Here is a 19,848-nt window from a genome sequence, read left to right on the forward strand (position 1 = left end):
TAGCTATAGTTCAGTTACCATGGAAGTTCCCGGATCTGATTATATTCCAGCGTGCACAGGATAATGAAACAGATTCCAACTACATAGGTTGTGCAGTGTCCATTACAGGTCGAACGGGCCATCTCCAAGTCGTGTGCGCAGGGGCTTAGTTTGATTGATTTTACTACATGATAATCATAGATTTTATATAAGATGCAGCGCACTGAGTGCTTGGTAGGCTTAGCTCAAGTGCTAAGCGAAGTCCTGGTGAAAAACCCCCGACTCGTAGTAGAGAAATCTGATGATGATCGTGATCGGGGATCCAAAAACACAATGAGGCGGGGCATCGATGTTGATGTGCGGAACGATAACATTAGTATATACTAGTTTGTGTAGATCTTTGTCTCGGCTTAGACATCAAGCAATCTATTTTTGGTAATCGGTCACACGCCGAGATGTTGACCAGCAACTTGATGATCTGATGATCTTGCGACTCGTTAAAGTTCGTCAATGCGCCAAGATACCCGCAATTCGAAGGGACTTTCTATGGCCCCATATTGATGGGTTCGCCGTTCATGCTGATAAAAGATGAGAAGGTTCATGAGCCTGAGGTGTGTACGAAAGCCCTGTTTGCCTCTCGAACGAATGCAGACGGACTCTTACTATTCAGCTGACGATGTCGCAACGACGCAGGGTCTGCAATTCTTAGCAGTGCGTCGTTTTCTTGCTGATGTGAGCAGGGTAATGCAACAACAGATATTATCACGATATGCTGCCAGTACACATTCGGTGCGTACTACTGTCTGAACTCTTCTTGGATTGCTGTTCTAACTTGACAGCTCAGCGTCGATGACTACACTCTGGGTAGGGTTTCCCAAACCATTCCCATCCGCTGCTAGACTTCCTTATCCAGATCTATGATTTTGCTTGTTCATTTCACGAAGAGGTAATGCACTAGTTCGTACACGTTTCGAATTCTATACTGATCATAATATGCTTGAATTCAAAGTTGACGTTCCTACTTCGATCGCGCTGGACCAAGGTTAAAGGCCTTTATGTTATTGCACGATATGTCCCCTTTCTCATCCTTATCACGTACCAGTTTTGTATGTTCAACTCTAGTACACATCTCACCGATTATGCGTTGACATACTGCGCTTCAGTGTATTCCACCCCGAATGAAAATCCCAATGTATGTGAACGTGCAGTGAACTTGCCAAAGCAATGAATGCTTACTGTCTTTTACAGAAATGCCATATGGTGAAGATCATCTACTTCTGTACGTGCACGGTACACGCTGCATGGACATTCTTACCGACCGCTTCTCTGTCCTCTCACAGTTTTAAGCGTCATATCGATCGCTTGTTCCGAATGTATGTCTCCTTTCCCTGAGATATACACGTGCTCCTTATCCGATCCATCCAGTCTTGTTTTTGCTCAGAACATATGTGCTCTGGAACAAGAATGGAATCGTACTCATAGCCATGTTGTTCATCTTTTCTGTGAGTCCCCTCAGCCTCACCGCACTCCAGGCTCGTTGTAGATGCAGTACAGGTTGTGGCAGTTGCATCGATCGCCGTCGACGTTGTCACTGTTGATGTCTCACATGGTTTGCGCATACCTCTTATCACTATTTGCGCATATTCACTGCACTTTCGCAGTTGCGACCAACATGATGCAGGGCACCCAAGGCTGCTACCGGACCTTATCTGGTGTCCAAATTTCCATAACGTTTCTTCTCTTGTTTGGGTTTCAACTAGGTTTGTCACCGGAAACCGGAAGCACGCGCGCTGATTGATGTTCTCCTTAGGACTCGCCCTCCTCACACTCATACGTGCCGTACAGAGGTGGCGGGCGGTGAATTACCCTCTGTACGACGTCCTGGTGAAGCATAACATATTTTACTATACATGCGGTCTGCGTAAGTTAGGACACATATGTCTTCGTGCTCACCGAATGATGGTTCTTGCTCCGATAGTCCTCTCAGCCATTAACATCCTAACGCAGACGTTGTTATCGAAAGTGCGTGAAACCCAATTACCCTTCAATATGATCGAGTTAATGATTTTCTGCACATCCAGACTGCATACCCCCATGTCTGCGAAGAGTATGTACCTGCTTGCGAATTCCTAATCACAACACCAACCACGCCTACAGTTTCCAATTCTATTTGCTCGCGATCTTGGCCACGCGCATGCACCTCTTTCTCTGGCAGACCGACCAGCAGACGCACGGCTCTGACACCCTCGTACATATTCCTATGTCCGACGTGTCACCTGCAGACTCTATGGTTACTACAGTGTGACGTCTCATTGTATGGTTTATTCGGCGTCGTTCGTGGAGTGAAGCTTGGACTGAACGAGATTATCTATGGGGGCTTGGTCGGGTCGAGACGCGCTTAAGTTATAGGATTGCATTTTTTGTCGTACACAGGCGGGAGGTACATTTGGATGGACCCGTCTATTTATCATCCATGGGTGTCGAGTTTTACTGTGAGGAGCCAGAAGCACGGCATGATGGCAATGTTATGTAATGAAGCGCCATGACTTCAGCACATCAAGACCCTAAAACCTCACCGGGACCCTTTTTGTTCCGAACCGAAAGGGATATGGCGTCTTCGTGCAATGGTCAGATATTCCAACGTGACGAAATCCTTTCCTATATATTAGGGTCCTAGGCTCCCGAGCTCAATGACTGGGTACTGTAGCCAGGGTATCAGGCAGGAAATGACAGTGAGTCCATCATTGATTACTGAGGCAGCTGGGAATGAACTGGAATCATCGCTCACGCGCACGAGGTTCATCATGTCTGGAAATTTTTGACTGGCCGAGCCCTGGGTTTCAATGCCTGGTGCCGCGGTGTGATGTTCAGAATTCGGTGAGCAGTAGTACTAGTACTGTGTGGTGCGAGTTTTGTTAGTCTAATGATAGCTCCAGAACACGTGATTTTTTTTTACAGTCGCAGGTTGTTTTCACTTGCTTTTGAGGAAACCTTAGGGTTTGCAAGCAGGTGGGACGCATAGTGGTGGAGTTTGAGCCGTGCTGATCGTTACCACGGAATCTTGGCGCAAATCTTTCGTTTGGACAATCCTTCTCCAGCACGAACATGCCAAATTGCCAATGTTGCTGGTGCAGCCAGTTTTTCGGCAGAATCGGAACGGGGCTAACGTGATGCCGATACTAATATATAGGACATTTGCATACGGAATCACAACATCTCCGAGCCTTGCCCAATTCTGTTGATCGCTCAGTCAACCCAGTTATGTATGTACAAGTTTGACTCTCAGTCTCCCTCCTAGGCTTTCGTCATATTAATACAGGATATCACATTATTAGCCCAAACCTAGCCATGAGTGCTGGTGTCATTGTACGTAGAACCTTTTTATTCACGTATAAAGTTAAAATCCTGTAGACTTCGTCGGGAACGGGTTACTTCCAGTCCGACTCCACGAGCGCTTGGCATGTACCCGCGATGGGATAAATGCTCATGTATTCCATTCTTTCTTGGTCGTTTCCTCCGCACATCATGAACTGTCTCTTGTCGGCTACGTTTTTGGCCGTTCTCGTACTGCCCAGTTTAGTCTGTTGCACGACACAGCAGGCCTTTCGACATCTTCCATCTGTGCCAATCGTGAAGCTAGATGATGCGTTATTCACTGGCACGTTCATTGGCCATACAGCGCAATTCTTAGGCATTCCCTTCGCTAAACCCCCGTCAGTATGGCCATCACGATCAAATATTTATTGACTCACTGTCTATCGCAGTATCGGGAGCCTTCGCTTTCAAGTCCCTCAACCAGTGCCTTCTTATGAGGGTTCACACAATGCAGTAGCCTATGGTCCCGCCTGCCCCCAACAGAAGTTACCAATACGAAGAGGGATAGGCCGAGTCATCACTGAATCAAGCGAAGATTGTGAGTGTTTAAAGTCCAGCTTCATGCCAGTTATGTGAACTATTCGCTCTCAGGTCTTACGCTCAATGTATTCACGCCTGCCGTCATACTCCCTGGATCAAAACTGCCGGTAGTCGTGGTCAGTCTTAGTAGCATCCTGTTTTGGCGTGGCTGAGACACAACTCCAGTATATATTCGGTGGCGGTTTTGAAACCGGGAGTAGTCAATCGTGAGTTATCAAACATATCTGGGCATCGAGATGATGAATTATAATCCATGCATACAGAGAATTCGGTAATATCACAGTCCACAAGTCATTGAAAATGCAAGAACCAGTTATCTACGTTAGCATGAACTATCGGTGATGGTTGTTCTGTTGTCTTACATGCTTGTTCTGACAGCAACGTGTCGTAGGTTGAGCGGTAGGTTACCTCATAAATATTGAACTTTACTCACATCAGTGTAGCTTGGGGATTCCTAGCGAGCAAAGAAGTTAAGCAGGCTGGGACTGGAAACTTAGGTCTCCGAGATCGTGAGGTCCGACTTTCTTTGACTTTCTTTGAACTAATAATTCCACCAGAGCGACTTGCACTTCATTGGGTTCAAAGATACATCAGCTCATTTGGCGGAAATCCAGCAAAGGTGACTATGTGAGCGTCCTTTTAATGGTATATGTATAACTTTGATGAACCTCGACACCACAAAGATGGGGCGAAAGTGCCGGAGCGATATCTGTTGCTCTTCAGATGCTCGCTTATAATGGTAACAATGACGGTCTCTTCCGTGCGGCATTTATGCAGTCAGGGTCCCCGACACCTATGGGCGATATCACCAATGGTCAACGATATTATGACTTTCTTGTTGATATAACATGTTGCAAGGAGGCAATCGATACATTGGAATGCTTGCGAGCAGTACCTCAGGAAATTCTGCAAGCCGCTGTGGATAAAACACCGTCTATGTTTTCTTACCAGGTTCTTAACTAGGTTTCAGCATCAATATTTTGACATTGACAGACATCATTATGGCAGTCACTTGATTTGGTTTGGATGCCAAGGGCAGATGGAACATTTTTGACAGACAACTTCCAGCGCCTCATCCAACAGGGGAAAATTGCAAATGTACCTTTTATCACAGGTATGGGTGTTTTGTCGCTTTGAGTAGCATGTAGCTAACTTGGGGTATAGGTGACTGCGATGACGAGGGGACAGCTTTCGCATTCAGTACCACTAACATCACGTACTGAAACCTACTTTTTTCTGGTCGAGGGCCCTAATTCACCTCACTTATTTTAGGACAAGTGAGGAATTTCATGAATATTTGAAAGCATATTGGGCGCGCAATGCGACAGACGAGGAGATCGATAGAATCCTGCTTATGTATCCCCAAGATCCAACAGCAGGATCTCCGTTTGGAACTGGAACTCGTGACCAGCTGACCCCGCAGTTCAAGCGCATAGCTGCTTTTCAGGGAGATGCTGTCTTCCAAGCTCCGAGGCGGTTTCTCATATATGAGCGGTCGGGGAAACAAAAGATATGGACCTATCGTGCGTGGAAGTTCTTTACCCGTTCAAGCAAGCATAACCGCCTCTTTCAGTCAGCAAGGGTCTCAAGGTAGTTCCGTTTCTAGGCGCGGTATGTGTACATTCAGTCAAGACGTGATGGAGGTGTTACTCAATTCGTCCTAGTATCACAGCTCCGACTTCGTTTACGAGAAGTGGGGTGTGCAAGGGAGTTTGCTGCATCTCTTGATCCATTTTGCAGCACACCTCGATCCTAATTGGATTCCTAATAGTGTTTTCTGGCCAGAATACACTGTTGAATCGAAGGATATGCTGATGTTGGGTGAATGGCCTTGGTCTGCACCCGCTATTATTCAGGACACGTACAGAAAGGAGTCGATGGAGTACTTGATAAATTTCACTTTGACTTACCCTCTGTAGTAACTCGTATGTTTGACAGTGTTTTACTTGTGTACAGACTAGCTAGCGCTTGTAATAGTATCATATGTGTAGTCCTATATATGTGACCAGTAATATTACCATCAAGGGGCAGGTGCCACATTTCTCCTGGCGACTTGCATGATGTATATGGGGTCGAAGCTATTCAAGACACCTGAGTCTTTCATGCTGTCCTGCACGAGAGAATTTTGCTATACGCTTGCCGCGTGGAGACCTCGGCCAAAGTCAACCATGCGGCAGCATGATAATTTGTGTCGGTGCGCTGATACTGATGTACTAATAGACACAAGGAAGTTGAACCGATTATGCGAATTGCAACACTCACCATGCTTATCCCGAACGGTATCGTTTTGATAAACGGCGACTGAGAATTGCTCTCGCCAACCAATTTCCAGTCACCAGGTACCACCAGGGTGAAAAGTCGCAGGGCTGACAGTTGTCGCTCGTGAAACCTCAAGTTCGTACCGCTTCGATATGTGGAGCAGGGAGGATTTAAAACACAGCATTTAAAGAAAAGATGAGTCGACCTGTCGAGTACATGCGAGGAGCTTCAGCTTCGAGCTCAAGTTGCAACGTAAACATATCGAAGAGTTGAAGACCTCGGGTTCGAAGGAAGAAAAACACGGAAGCGAAGATCTCGTAAGTTGGCAAATTGCGACTAATAGGTCTTAGCCGAGCGCATGTACATCATGTCACAGTACACAGCACTTGATCTGTGCATCAAACACGAGGGTAACTTTGTATACACGTTAAGTACACCCTCAAATCAGATTTAGGTTTGATTTCACACTTCCGAGTCTTAGCAGCTCCCACCATCTCAGCGTCGACCATTCGCATTGGTACTTGGAGTGTGCATTCCGTGTGAGTTGGTTTCAATTCGTGAGTGCTCTGCTGTTAGGCAAATTTTGGCCACTCACCTCATCGCAAAGATAATAACTTTGAAGGACGCCACCTTCCGCATACTCAGCTGTCCTGTATCGAAGAGAGTCGAGGACGGGCCTCCCCTGGGCCAGCAAGCCTTTCCTTCAGTGCAAGATCGCCCGTTCTAATTCAAGATCACGGCAGGCGCTCTCGCATACATTTTTCACGATCTGTTTGTAGTGGAGGCGCCGGGCGCTCAAAATGACCCCCGCAATCAGTAAGAAGCAACAGACGCCGGCTGTCGCTCCCCGCCATAAGATGCGAGGCCATACCTACGGCGTACGAGGTGTCGCGTATCTGCGTTGTGGGCAACGGATCATCACATGTTCTGGTGATGGCTCACTCCGACTATGGGACTTGGAGAGTGGCACACAGATAGGTCATGATTGGCGAGATGGTGAGGATGAGGACGATGAGATCGGAGTGACTGCCATAGCATTGTCTCCGAATGGTAATACTGTTGGGAGCGGATATCTTGATGGGAAAGTGAGATTGTGGGATGTCGAAACGGGGAAGGTCACTGCGAAGTGGACAGGACATACTCGATTCGTGCTGGCAGTGTGCTGGAGTCCAGATGGTAGGCGAGTGGCGAGTGGATATCATGATGGGACGGCAAGGATGTGGGCCCTTGAGACCGGCGATTCAGAAACTATTCTTGGCCCAATCAAGACCGGGCATCAGTGGGTGTGGGCTATAATATACTCACCGAACTCAACCAAAATTGCGACGTCGACAGGCGGATTCAACGAGAGTACAATCAAAATCTGGGACGCCAAGACAGGCGAGCTGCTCGCCATACTCGATCACGACCCATTGGCAGTTCACAGCTTTGCTTGGACATCAGATGAAAAAAAACTTATCTCCGGGTCATTCGATGGTTCAATTAGGATCTTCGAAACCGCCACATGGCAGCAAATCGCAATCCTCCGAGGGCACAAAAGTGTTGTCTACGCCATGTCCGTGTCTCAGAACAACTGCCTACTTGCAAGTGTATCATGTGATGAAACGGCACGTCTGTGGAATCTTGACACCAACCTCCCAGTTGGTCGACCCCTCCCACACAATAATCGTGTAGAATGTGCGGCCTTTTCCGCTAATGGAAAGCTGCTGGTCACTGGTTGCTGGGACCAAAGTGCGTATGTATGGGACACCTACGCAATTCTCGAAGAAGCGGGCCTTCAAGACCTTTTGTCTCATTCCGATGTGAGTGAAAAAAATCATCCACCTCATCATCCTGTTGATATCTGCTCTTAGGAATTGCAGGGCGGACACGAAAAAAAGGTTCATAGCGTCCCATCATTCTTTGGTAAAGACCGCGCTAATATCCTGCCCGCAGGTCGCAGTTGGGAAGTCGTTGATAGATGTATGTGACATGTCTTCAACTTTCCTGGTAGATATTAATGCAAGTCCAAAATCTAGTCCGATGCTTGGCGGCGTCCAGATCAGCTTAAAAATAATCTTCAAACACCACGAGATTGTTTTGATGACGTTCGAGACGGTGTTCATGTGCGCCTATCAGCATTTCAATCGATTGGTTCTTATTCTCACCTCCGTTTTCTCAGTCGCCTGTGATACGTGACACCTATGCTCGTTTCCCTGGTCACCGCACTCTCACACCTTCGGAGAGTCCACATGCACTCCTTGATGGCACTTCGTTGCCATTCAATTGCTCTCAGCCCAACAAGATCAAAATACAGCACCACCAAAAGCCATCTACTACCCTTCGCTATGATCCTAGTGTCAATAAGGTTGCTGTAGTCACAGCCAAACAGGTATGTACTTCTTAAGTTGTGTTTCCCAACGCCGAAATCGAATATCTCTGAAGGCATTTTTTGCTGCTCCACAGCCGGAACTACATTGGGACAATACGAAACAAGCACAGCAGCCAGGCTCATCTCAAAATCAACCCCCGGCGTTACCATCACGCTCTCAGTCTGCCGCCACCTCCATACTTCCTCCTTCTGCTACTAGTACTTTCACGTTAGGTGCAACAGGTGCACGTTCAGAAACCGTTCTTATCATCAGAAAGCCAACATGGTGGACTCGTTTCTTGTTCTCTGTCTGCTGTGTATCTGCTGAACTCATTGATGGTCATCAATAAAGACACAGTACATGGACGAGTAGTTTATGTTCATACCTCGTTCTTTCTTTTGCTATGTTGTAATTTTTATCGCTGGCATATCAATACCCATCCTCACTTTCTATTCTTGTATTTGGATGACTTCTTTACCCTGCGTTCATTCAAAGGGAGTACTTAACCATGTGTGCGCGCTTGATATTAGTCCCACTTCTAGACACGAATCAACTACTACGAATTTTTTGAGATTCACGCCGGGTACAGAGAATCAAGTGGCAATAACGGCAGGCATAGTTATATATGATCGACCAGACAGTCATCGTAGGGAGCAAGGTACTGTCATTCCTTAATTCATCCCCCTTGATTTATGTCACCGAATGTACATCGCGAGTAGCGACTGCGGACACAATTTGGAAGCGCGTACAATAATCACCGAGTAGGCTTAACCAAGCACCTTGCTAATGAATAGAGCACTTGCCTCTTCCGTGAGGTTACAGAGAAGTCTCGTCTTGTTTTGAGAGTACCTCAAAGCGCCCTTCCACTCTGCCGTTTTAGAAGGTCTGGCTTCCCCACAGCGAATTGAATCGAGACGCCGCTGAAACCAAAACTCGCACGAAGTATTCCAGTAGCCCGTCCACAGGCTGCATTTATTGAATACATTGGGCCGTGGCCACCAGGACAGCGTCGTCCACTGCTTTTGTCTATCGTCTTCCACTAAAAAAGGACGTCGAGAAGTCAGAATAAGGTTTGAGTTCTCGCATGAATTTGTAAGGTTTACCTGCAACGTAATATACACCACAGATCAGGTCCACTTCATCATCGGTAAGGATGTCATCCCATGCTGACCAGGTTAATCCATCGCTGGTGGACGAGGGAAACCGTTTAGCTTCTCCGAAAAGCCTTACATCTGAGGACGGCCCATTGACGAGGCCTATACGTTCCTCAAAAGACGCTTTGCATAACCGCCACAGGATGCCTCCTCTGAGAAGCGCGGCACGTGCGTGGGGGTGCCTCAAAAAATCATCGCGTTGTAGTTCATAGGTTTTGTAGGTGTATGCGTTGGGCTGAAATGAGGATAGTCGACTGAGATTGTCGAATACAGTCTCAGGACGGGGCAGTGTGTGAGGAGGACTAGAGGATAGCGCTAGCGTGAAGAATGGGATCCCTAAACTGACGAATTCTCCGATGAGGTCTTCCAATGAAGGTCCCCAGTTGTTCCTAACAACTTGAAGGACTGTCGTAGCGTGGGGGACGACGAGAGTCCATGACCGGATGTAACGTTTGTTTGAGGGGATGATGGAGTAGACAGGCAGAGTGAATTTGGCTTCATAGACGAATCTGAAGGTAGTATATGAGACTTTCTTCAAAGATTCATTGGAGTCATGCAAGTCCCATAGTGCAGGGGGTAAGGGGGTGGCCTCCTTCACATGCAAGAAGATATACCGAATGGATGCAACATTGTCTTCATCTTGTAACTGGGCATCTTTCTCTGCCATATACCTGCGCACCTCAGAGATGTCGGGTGTTGTTTCATCATGAATACCCTCATAGCTCGGGAGAAGCTCCAAAATCCACCGTGGACAAGGCTTCATGCCGTATCTTGTGCTCAGAACGGTCTCCAGATATTATCGGGGTAGCTTTTCTCCCCCGTCAATGTCATGGTCCTCCTCGGAACTGTCAGGTGTAGCAACGCTCTGTGTTTCTGGAATCGTAGAGTCTGGATCTACAGTACTATCTGTTGCCAATTCTACGTGCCCTTGTAGAACACTCTTAGATGGCACGGTCTGCACATCCTCCAAGAACTCATCGAAGGTGGAGTACGAGCAAGGTTGAACCGTGCGGGAGGATTCACTGGCCATCGAGCGCTGTGGTTGTGGAGTTAGGGTCATCTTTAGTTGAGGTCGAATTGGAGTGAGTGATTATGGCTGTGTGATAAGTTAACTACAGAGTGCACAGCGATAATGGAAGTGAGTTCGTACCTAGGCAATAAGTTTGGCCGACGGCAGATCGTTGGTGGTCAAATGATAAGGTTGGATTGTTCCTCTATGAATGAAATGAGATCGACTAGACTGCACGGTGAAACTTTTCAACTCGTATGAGCGACAGAATGCTTGGGAATGACTTGACTGCATCAACCAGAGATGGGAGCCATGCAGATTTATATACGTCGAACTACGGTCAAAGGGTACAGCGTGGAGTGTTAAGCGAGTGGCAAGCATTTAGAACATCAAAGGAAGGGAGTGACAGAAACAATGTACTTGTTACTGTTTGTGTCAAAAAGTTGCCTGCTGAAAGGAACACAAGGTGTTGTACAATGTATTGGACGCACCTTAGTCGACAACTTGTACAAATAGACGTATGCTATGCCTTCCTCGAGAGTCGACTGTCATAGAGTCCAAATTAAGTATCCATTGGCATGACTTACGGTCGGTGCCTTTCACCGGTGATTAAAGTGCTGAGTTCGTCTGAATAATGCTAATCGTGGGTGACAACATCCCGTGAGTCACGATCTCTAAGGTGAAAGAAGATAAGCACGTCGGCTCACGTGGATTAACTTGTTCAAGTGGTCCAGAAATCATACGTGGTCCACCATCTTCCTGAGCTTGGACCCCGACTACGCAACAGACAGCGGTGATGCCCTACTAGTACCAGACGATGTATGGCCATACTGACCGGGTAAGACGTGCTGTAAGTACACCTGCTTGTTGGACAGCGCACCATTTCATGTTCTTGTGGCAGCCCACTACAAGTATGGGACATTGGGAGCAACGCACAGATAGGCGACGGCTGGATGAATGAGAGGGACAAGACTGCCCAGTAATGACCATGACATTGGGCAACCATTCACTTTGGAAGTTATGATAGGACAGTATGCTGTGGGCCGTGAGACGGGGAAGGTTATCATGGAATGAATAGAACACACTCGGCACGGGGAGTGACTGTGCTGGAATGCTGATGATGAGCGAGTGTTGAGTGTATCCTGATTCCTTGAACCGAACAGTACAAATGCGGATGTCCAGGTCGGTGAATGCGTCCTTGTTCCAATCAAGACTGGCAAAGAACACGTCTGTGTTCGCAGCGATGTACTCGCCTGGCTCAAAAAGAGTTTGCGACAGACGATTACAACGAGAACACAGCGAGATCTGGGATGCAAAAACAGGTAAAAACTGCTCTTCACAGTCAAACACAGTAACAAAGAGTCAGATGCCTCCAAGTCACATGGCTTAGATATTCGACACCGCTAGTGCTTGGTACCAGTAGATGATGGTCACGAGTCAGAACGCCTCCTTGCGAGAGCATCGGACGGTGGAACAGCGCGACTGCGGAATCTTGACAAGCGCATCACGATGATCGTGCTGCATTCGATTTTAATTGACTGAATGGAGATGTATTGATTACATAAGCTGTACAAACAACCTTTACTAATCAGTATTATTAGTCAGGCTACAAATGAACGGAGGCCTTAGCTCAACTTGAGAAGGCCTCATGATCAAACGCCAGTATGCGAATCGGCGTAGTCCGCATATATATACTGACATATAATCTCAGATTCTGAGTCCGAGTCTCACGTCCTTTCATCCATCTCCAGGATGAACACAGAGAAGAGTGAGAAGGGAGGTTTTTATCAACCTTCTACTACTAGTAAGGAGCTGCTTCCGCACCCTCCGGGTCTAGTTCAAGTCCGGAGGTATTCAACGGGGCTCATCTTCCGCAAGTTCCTGGTTCTTGGAAGCTTTTCCCTTATTTTTTTCCTACTCTACAAGACTCACTCTATCTCCTTCCTTGGTTTGAAGAAAGACAAGAAGCACTCTGAATCCTATGACAGTTACATAAAGCGTATCGAGGAGGGCTATCTGTGAGTGCAAACTTCATGCTGCGCATCTTGTTATTAATTCATCGCGCTCTGTAGTGCCGTTCCATCTGCGGAGTCTGCGCTTGCAGCCTCGCGTGACTACGCCACACACCCACATTTAGCTGGCGCGGTGGAAGACTTCCAGGACGCAAAGGACATTCTTGCGCTCTTCCAGTCTGAGTTTGGTATATCTACGCCTACTACCGAGCCCATATACCCGGCAGGCTCCCCTGAGTCCCGCGAGGCAACTCTCAGCACGACCTCTAAGCTTAACAAACCGGCCGCATGGGTCGATATCTATTACCCAGTCATGAACACAGGGAATGCGGATGGCATGGTCGTGGAACTGCTCAGTGAGAGTGACCAGCCCATATGGAAAGCCGACCTGCTTGAGGATGGTGACCCTCGTGACGAGACTGCTGCCAAGTACAAGCATTCCGTTCCACCCTTCCACGGTTTCAGCGCTGCTGGAGAGGCTATCGGCCAACTGGTGTATGCGAATCATGGTACCCATGACGACTATAACAAGCTCATTGGTGCTGGAGTCGACCTCAAAGGCAAGATCATCCTAGCTCGCTACGGTGCTAATTTCCGTGGTCTTAAGGTGAGCCGTGTGGTATATAATGACACAACAGATTGCTAATCTCAGACGACAAGGTACAAGGCGCGGCAGAGCATGGCGCAGTCGGTGTCCTAATTTACTCCGACCCTCGAGACGATGGGAGTGTCACCGTGGAGAACGGATATGAGCCATATCCCGCTGGTCCTGCTAGAAATCCTACATCAATTCAACGTGGCTCAGTTATGTACCTCTCTATCTACGCTGGCGATCCCACCACGCCAGGCTATCCTGCATATGAGAATGCAACTCGTGTTGAGCCAACTAACATTCCGAATATTCCAAGTCTGCCACTTTCCTGGGCCAACGCCAAACTTCTTTTTGAAGAGGAACTCGGTGGTGTCCCTGAGGGTACCAAGCTGAACGGGAGAGTTGGAAGTAGAAAAGTCAGGATGGTTAACGATGGTATGCGATTGCGATTACCAGTTGGATTGTCACTAAGCATAGTCGTGCAGTGGATGCCAAGGTCACGCCTATCTGGAATACCATGGTTGCAATTCCTGGTCACATCAAAGATGAAGTCGTCCTCCTTGGGTGCCACCGTGATGGTCAGTTGTGCAATCTGCTTGTGTAGTATGCACCTCATACTTCGACATAGCTTGGGTTATGGGCGCTGCGGATCCCACATCTGGCACTGTCTCTCTTCACGAAGTTGTTCGCGGACTTGGGGCTCTTTACAAACGTGGATGGAAACCACTGCGTACCATTGTCATTGCCAGCTGGGATGCTGAGGAGGTCAGTGTGATCAGTTATTATCAGCAGCTCTCCTTATCCATAGATGTCACAGTACGGTCTCGTTGGAAGCACTGAGTGGGGCGAGGATTTTGCCGACTGGATCCAAGAGCATGTAGTCTCCTACGTCAATGTCGGTATGTTCTTCGTCCGTTTTGTGTATGTGCTCTCTGCTTAAAGTTGACGATAGACGTATCGGTTTCTGGTTCTCGCTGGTTTGCTTCTGCTTCCCCTTCTCTCGCCCACCTTATCCAGCGTTCCGCCCGAGACGTCCCCCACCCTACTGATGCCCAAAAGACCCTGTGGGATGCTCATTTTGATATTGGTCCTTACGAAGGCCCTGTAGATGCCGAATTTGCTCGCATGTGGGACAGAATGACCTCCGATGAACCACGAATTGGCCCACTGGGATCAGGCAGTGATTACACAGTCTTCCTGCAGAGACTTGGTGTTCGTCTCTTATCTTATACCCCTGCCGGGCACTCCACTCATTGTGCCATTGTAGGTTGCCAGCTCCGACCAGGGCTTCGGTAATACTCCGACAGACGCGCCTTACCACTACCACTCTATCTATGACTCGCAGATGTGGCAAGAGGTGTACGCAGATCCTGGTTTCTACAAGCATGTTTGTTGTCATACATTTATCCTCGTGCTCCCCGATCTTACCTGTGACTAGGTTGCTGTCGCGCAGAATCTGGGTCTGTTGACATTGCGTCTTACGGATTCCTTAATCCTCCCTTTAAACACCACTCAGTATGCACTTGAGCTTGACTCCTACGTCGACACGTGAGTGTTAGCAAATGAAGTCGTATTATATATTTTGCTAATTCTTTCCAGTGTTATCAAGTCTACTTACCGTGAAGAGATTCTGCCAGATCTTTTCCCTCTTAGAAGGGCCATCGCAAAGCTGCAGGACGCAAGCTTGAAGCTTGATGAGGAGAAAGCTGCTGCCGAGAAGGCTTTCCATAAGGCTTTGAAGAAAATAAGCCGTGCTCGCAATCCCCGTGCTATTCGGCGGATCATTCAATGGATCAAGGAGCATCTCGGTATTAGTGCACAGGAGGTCCAGGACTTGAGGTTTGGCGCACTCAAATGGATGTCGTCTATGACAGAGTCGAGTTTCTCGGAAGCGCATCTCTGCAAGTCGCATGGCAAGGGCCCGCTATTGGATTTCATACGGGCAGCTAAGAGAGTCAGAGCCGCCAATCAGAAACTTATGGCATTTGAACGTGGATTTATCTCTGAGGATGGCATCAAGGATAGGGAATGGTACAGACATTTGGGCGTTGCTCCCGGGAAACACCTTGGTAAGCCTCTGTGGTACTACTGTGCAGTCTAGCTAATAATTTCAAACAGGGTATGCACCAACTACACTGCCAGGTCTGACGGAAGCTATTGTTTATGACGAGGATCGCGAACTTGCCGAGCATGAGGCTGCTCGACTGACCGCACTCATTGAAAATCTCGCGGATTTTCTCGAGGTTTAAAGTACGGAGTATACTACCACTTGTAGGCTTCCAGGCCAGCAAACACAAAGTTCACTATGAACCTGCTTTTTTAGACACTGTTCAACGTCGGTCTAGTGAATTTGATGAATTAGTAGCGGCAACCGAGGGTGCATATATTCCCTGTCGAACTTGTATTTGCGTTAAGTTCTTGTGCAGTCGCAATTAGACTTGCAACCGCGGGGTGCGACTCAACGTTTCTCGAAACTCTGATCAGTGCTTTTGAAACGCCGTTAGTGATGGTCTTGAGCAGGTAAGCAGACATCGTAGTTCGTAGGTACAATTAGTATGTGACATGGGATACATACACAGTAGGACCAGGCCTGCACTGCATACATAAAGTTGATTAAACACCATATACCACCGTTGAAAATTGGCCTCCTCCAAACTGCAACTCAGATATATCCGTCAGTGTATGAATATGCGTTTGTCCTTCACTCGCTCGTAGGTTGAAAAGAATCCGAGAGGCTAGAACACTGTGGATGACAATCTGCGGACTGGTGACGTGATGCACAATCAGTTGGTGATGCGGTCGTTCAAGTTGATGTACTCACGAGTCTGTGATAGAAACCCATGTGACCTGTATTCAACGATAAGCGCACGGATGGCTGGCCAGGTGTACTGCAACGCACCGGAGGAGCCATGGTCAAAATTATGTTAAACGATGATACGACTTGATAGCATGATGTCAACACACGGGCCAGTTTGGGCGAACAGAATCATCTTACTCATGATGCATATCATATATCTCGCCGAGTCGTTGAAGAACGTTCTTTGGAGTAGTCCGACGGCATTGCCGTACTTGCTGAATCTGATGTACAACATCAAGCAAAAGAGGACTAATTATGCATGAGTCTAAGAATGTTCCTGAAAGACGAGACGCCTGACCCAGTTCGTACAGTAACAGAGCAGCGTACTCGTAAACGTTATTTCTGCCGCCCACGAAAAGACAGTGGCCCGGATTCGCTGTCCACCTTGCATGAGTATGATTGTCACGAAAATCAAAGATTGCATCACAAACGTATATTAATCGAGGTCGTGTTTTTGGAATTGAAGATCAAGGGAGTGTCCGATATGATATAAGAGACCGCAAAACAAATCTGGCAGTGATTCAGCACCAAGCCTTTTATGGTGAAAGGTGAACGAAAAACATACGACGGGAAAAACAATAAGGAATGTCAGTAGACGCTTACTCCTCCAGGAAGCGTAAATCCTCGTTATGAGCAAGCCTAGAGGTAAAATGTCAATATCGGGAGCTCATTCAAGACATGACATACCTTCTGCGGCCAGAATGCAGATGATATGCAACACTGCGTAAGGGTTGGATGAGAAAAGTAATGTACCGTAGACTGTGCACGCTCACCGTTGGACGCTTGTCCAAATCTAACACACTACATGATTGTTATAATATTAGGGTATTGAAGGGCTGTAATCACTTACACTTTCACCAGGATAGTACTGTGTTCGAAGCGCACCTATCCATCAGCCGTGAGGGTTGTCACAAAAAGCGAGTTAGAACATGTGTAGCTCACCCGTGAATGTCATTCCAATGGCGAAAAATGGCAAGTATCGTGATACAGTAAACACAAATCGCACGAAAGTCCATCTGCGGTGCCAGACCCACTCTGACTTTGGGACAGTCATCAAATAATTCAATAATCAGCGCACTACACGCACCTCTGTCTCCAGGGTAATGAAATAATCAAAAATCTAAGTAAGGACATCAGCATCAAATATCTCCGAGTTCAAGTCAGCTAATGCGCTCACTAAAATAGCAAACATTCCAACTGGGTATTCAGTCAGCCACGATATCTGTACAAACATCTGATATAATCCGTACCATTGAAGTACTGGGCGTAAGGGTTAATCAGAGTTATTTAGACCTCGACTCGTTGCGCACCTTAGATGCCTGGATGCCAGCGTCGACGAACAAAGCAGTAGGGTGATCCATCATGCGTCAAGTTTGTGGAAAGCAGATCAACGCTCTCGTTGTTCTTTACGCGCAAGTTTGCCATTTAAGCACACACACAACTGACAGCTGTGTTACAATGTTTACACATTGGCAGTTTCATGCTAAGATACGCCAAGTGTTGCAACACGGATCAACGCCCATGTCGATCAGTAGAGGGATCAAGGGGTGATTGTGATATGAGTGACAAGGCTGTAGAACTCAGATCAACAATCAATCGATCATCATTCATGACGATGCGCTACCAAGTTGCCAACGCCGCCGTACTGCCTTCAGTAGCTTACCTGCAACTTGTGAGAAAGCAAGGTAGACCTAGTCTTCACCGTATTCTGTGGGAATGGTAGTGGGAATACATGCCCACTACTTCATATAAGAGGGTTTTTACTTCTGCCTGGCAGTGCCAACAAGTAACATTGCAGCATGATGGACGCCAAACAAACCCATCATGGTAGCACACCGCAACGGGAGTATTTTACGTAAACTTCACTTCATTGTTTCGATGTCATTTTAAATATAACACTATAGGCCGCCGGCAGTGTTCGGATTCTGCACCGTTTTGTTGCCGCCAATAAAGTATGGCTACCATAACTGTGGCTAGTCGTTTCGAACGAGTCGACCTCACTGCCTCTGGTTGCTGTGAGCTTGGTCGCCGGCACAAATGGGATTAGCCTACTCACCATGACAATTCGGTGTGCGACGTGCGCACTTTGAGCGTCCCTATGATGGATGCTTCGACTACTGCGTGTACATCAACAAGGGAACCATCCTCTCTTCCAACTACTCCTTCTCCAGAAGACTTGATTGTGTCACCGCCCGCAAGGCCCATTCCTAGACCTCGCCCCATCAAACGTACCACTCAACATGCTTCTTCAAGTTCGAGTGCTCATGTTCCTTCTGCACCCACTCTGCCTCCTGCACGAGCATTGACTCCTACTGACTATTTGCTAAAGCCCGCATCAGTTTCCACTATGTCCCATACCGTAGTGTCCAAAAAGCGCCCATCTGCGGAGTTTCTGGCTGATAGCGACAGCCCACTGACTGACGCGGAATCGGTTGCTCCTTCTCCAGCAAAACATCCGAAACCGGGCAAGCGGGCCAAGGCAGGCGAGAGCAGCAAGAGCGTTGGTAAGAAACGCAAGGGCCGAAAGTAACTTGGCGTTCTCTGGTATGACGTTTCTTGTTCCTTGCATACTAGTCTGACTGCTTGAAAACTAGTTCACCACTCGATTCTACTATGTCTCACATCACGATTTCGCATCCGTTGCATGTCCCGCAGGAATGCTGCATTTGCTGGCCCTGTCTCTCGTTTTTGTATTGCTGTCTGTTGCTGTCCGCACACCATCACTCACCGCTTTTCCATTTGTATTGCTGTCGTGTCATTGTACCATTTGGATCTTTCTCGTCACTCGGCGCCCTAGAGTTTCAATCATGCATGTAGTAGATTTTTGTAATGCACGCCATGTGGTATTAAAATGATATGTGCTTATCCTGGAATATCAGTCTGGTAGTGCATACAAGCGTCCCGGCAGTTCTAAAGGCTTCGCAATGACTAGCACATGATGAGAGACCAGCATACATTCAACGTATGATGAATGATTTATCCTCAACAGCAATTCCTGATCCATGCATATATGGAGGACACGAAGCTGACCGCGTCATGATGCATGATGGGCCTAGGTCACCCTGCTGGGGCTGTTGACCCTGGATGGTATGAGGTTGCCATATATAGGTTTTGAAATTTGGATGCTACGACTCGGACTATTAAGTACTGTCACTCGTCCAGTGACTTCAACATGTATTACAACACTCTGATCCGGGACCATGGTAGCATGAATCATTTTGAAAATTCTTGGCCCTTAGATGATACCTGTAGGTGGCCACGCATCACGTCGAACGTTGATTTCTGATAAGTGACTTCAAGTTCAAGTTGAATGCACTGATTTCTTTCATGGTAGAGGGTCTGACTCTATGCAACTTCCAGCAAAATTTCCCACTTGCGTAAATGAAACACTGGCATTGGACCATGTGTAACCAGCCGACGTGCTCCATAAAATGGCCTGCTTCATCACTGCTTCGTCTTGATACTATTATTCTATTCTATGGTTTCGGGTCGAGTTGGCAAATGGCCTCACATGGTGCGAATCCAACAACTCGATCATTGACAGAGCCGGGACAGTGATAGGGAGAATTACTCTCCTCGGCAACGCTTGCTACACCAACCTGACACTAACGTTCCTCTGAGGTGTATCTCTACGGAAATGAACGTGAGCTCAGTCAATGGATCAATGGATCATGATGGTGAATTGCAAATTCCTGAATTGAAAACCAACTTCTTGTCACT

At 47.4% G+C, this 19,848-nt stretch overlaps 6 protein-coding genes across 6 annotated transcripts; 4 read left to right on the forward strand and 2 right to left on the reverse strand.

Annotated features, from left to right (window-relative positions):
- Nucleotides 1–451: 451 nt before the first annotated feature.
- F5147DRAFT_18766 (uncharacterized protein) lies at nucleotides 452–2,564 on the forward strand. Its single transcript, XM_041428466.1, has 15 exons — nucleotides 452–590; nucleotides 673–690; nucleotides 759–768; nucleotides 824–843; nucleotides 893–925; nucleotides 989–1,171; nucleotides 1,228–1,258; nucleotides 1,320–1,352; nucleotides 1,405–1,481; nucleotides 1,534–1,588; nucleotides 1,641–1,739; nucleotides 1,790–1,900; nucleotides 1,958–2,001; nucleotides 2,061–2,086; nucleotides 2,137–2,564. Exons 1-15 carry the CDS (start codon nucleotides 540–542, stop codon nucleotides 2,282–2,284), a joined length of 939 nt encoding a protein of 312 aa, XP_041296306.1. The 5' UTR covers nucleotides 452–539; the 3' UTR covers nucleotides 2,285–2,564.
- A 952-nt stretch (nucleotides 2,565–3,516) lies between these two features.
- F5147DRAFT_786681 (alpha beta-hydrolase) lies at nucleotides 3,517–6,288 on the forward strand (the record flags this gene model as incomplete). Its single annotated transcript, XM_041442933.1, has 13 exons — nucleotides 3,517–3,692; nucleotides 3,744–3,892; nucleotides 3,946–4,010; nucleotides 4,060–4,100; nucleotides 4,158–4,232; nucleotides 4,333–4,403; nucleotides 4,452–4,521; nucleotides 4,578–4,845; nucleotides 4,903–5,008; nucleotides 5,059–5,110; nucleotides 5,167–5,417; nucleotides 5,468–5,505; nucleotides 5,559–6,288. Coding segments are annotated over 13 exons (1,617 nt in total), but the record flags the coding sequence as incomplete, so codon positions are not given.
- A 2,983-nt stretch (nucleotides 6,289–9,271) lies between these two features.
- F5147DRAFT_630736 (uncharacterized protein) lies at nucleotides 9,272–10,325 on the reverse strand (the record flags this gene model as incomplete). The annotated part of the gene is made up of 2 exons (XM_041432783.1): nucleotides 9,272–9,543; nucleotides 9,608–10,325. The coding sequence occupies 2 exons, from the start codon at nucleotides 10,323–10,325 to the stop codon at nucleotides 9,272–9,274; spliced, it is 990 nt and encodes a 329-aa protein (XP_041296308.1).
- Nucleotides 10,326–12,311: 1,986 nt separating this feature from the next.
- On the forward strand, nucleotides 12,312–15,758 carry F5147DRAFT_678388 (Zn-dependent exopeptidase). The gene is made up of 11 exons (XM_041436203.1): nucleotides 12,312–12,685; nucleotides 12,740–13,286; nucleotides 13,340–13,706; nucleotides 13,757–13,849; nucleotides 13,900–14,036; nucleotides 14,089–14,170; nucleotides 14,224–14,483; nucleotides 14,539–14,658; nucleotides 14,710–14,819; nucleotides 14,871–15,340; nucleotides 15,390–15,758. The coding sequence occupies exons 1-11, from the start codon at nucleotides 12,420–12,422 to the stop codon at nucleotides 15,518–15,520; spliced, it is 2,583 nt and encodes an 860-aa protein (XP_041296309.1). The 5' UTR covers nucleotides 12,312–12,419; the 3' UTR covers nucleotides 15,521–15,758.
- A 9-nt stretch (nucleotides 15,759–15,767) lies between these two features.
- Nucleotides 15,768–17,969, reverse strand: F5147DRAFT_678393 (uncharacterized protein). The gene is made up of 16 exons (XM_041436204.1): nucleotides 17,792–17,969; nucleotides 17,439–17,699; nucleotides 17,379–17,388; nucleotides 17,306–17,325; nucleotides 17,216–17,248; nucleotides 17,071–17,167; nucleotides 16,979–17,013; nucleotides 16,902–16,929; nucleotides 16,816–16,848; nucleotides 16,694–16,767; nucleotides 16,560–16,638; nucleotides 16,427–16,504; nucleotides 16,267–16,377; nucleotides 16,171–16,211; nucleotides 16,093–16,118; nucleotides 15,768–16,035 (listed from the first exon to the last, which is right to left on the reverse strand). The coding sequence occupies exons 2-16, from the start codon at nucleotides 17,490–17,492 to the stop codon at nucleotides 15,885–15,887; spliced, it is 870 nt and encodes a 289-aa protein (XP_041296310.1). The 5' UTR covers nucleotides 17,493–17,699; nucleotides 17,792–17,969; the 3' UTR covers nucleotides 15,768–15,884.
- Nucleotides 17,970–18,229: 260 nt separating this feature from the next.
- Nucleotides 18,230–18,658, forward strand: F5147DRAFT_770190 (uncharacterized protein; the record flags this gene model as incomplete). The annotated part of the gene is made up of 1 exon (XM_041441126.1): nucleotides 18,230–18,658. The coding sequence occupies one exon, from the start codon at nucleotides 18,230–18,232 to the stop codon at nucleotides 18,656–18,658; it is 429 nt and encodes a 142-aa protein (XP_041296311.1).
- Between the last annotated feature and the right edge of the window lie 1,190 nt (nucleotides 18,659–19,848).

This window comes from Suillus discolor (genome assembly GCF_016758755.1).
Source record: "Suillus discolor strain FC423 chromosome Unknown F5147scaffold_10, whole genome shotgun sequence".
Lineage (NCBI taxonomy): Eukaryota > Fungi > Basidiomycota > Agaricomycetes > Boletales > Suillaceae > Suillus > Suillus discolor.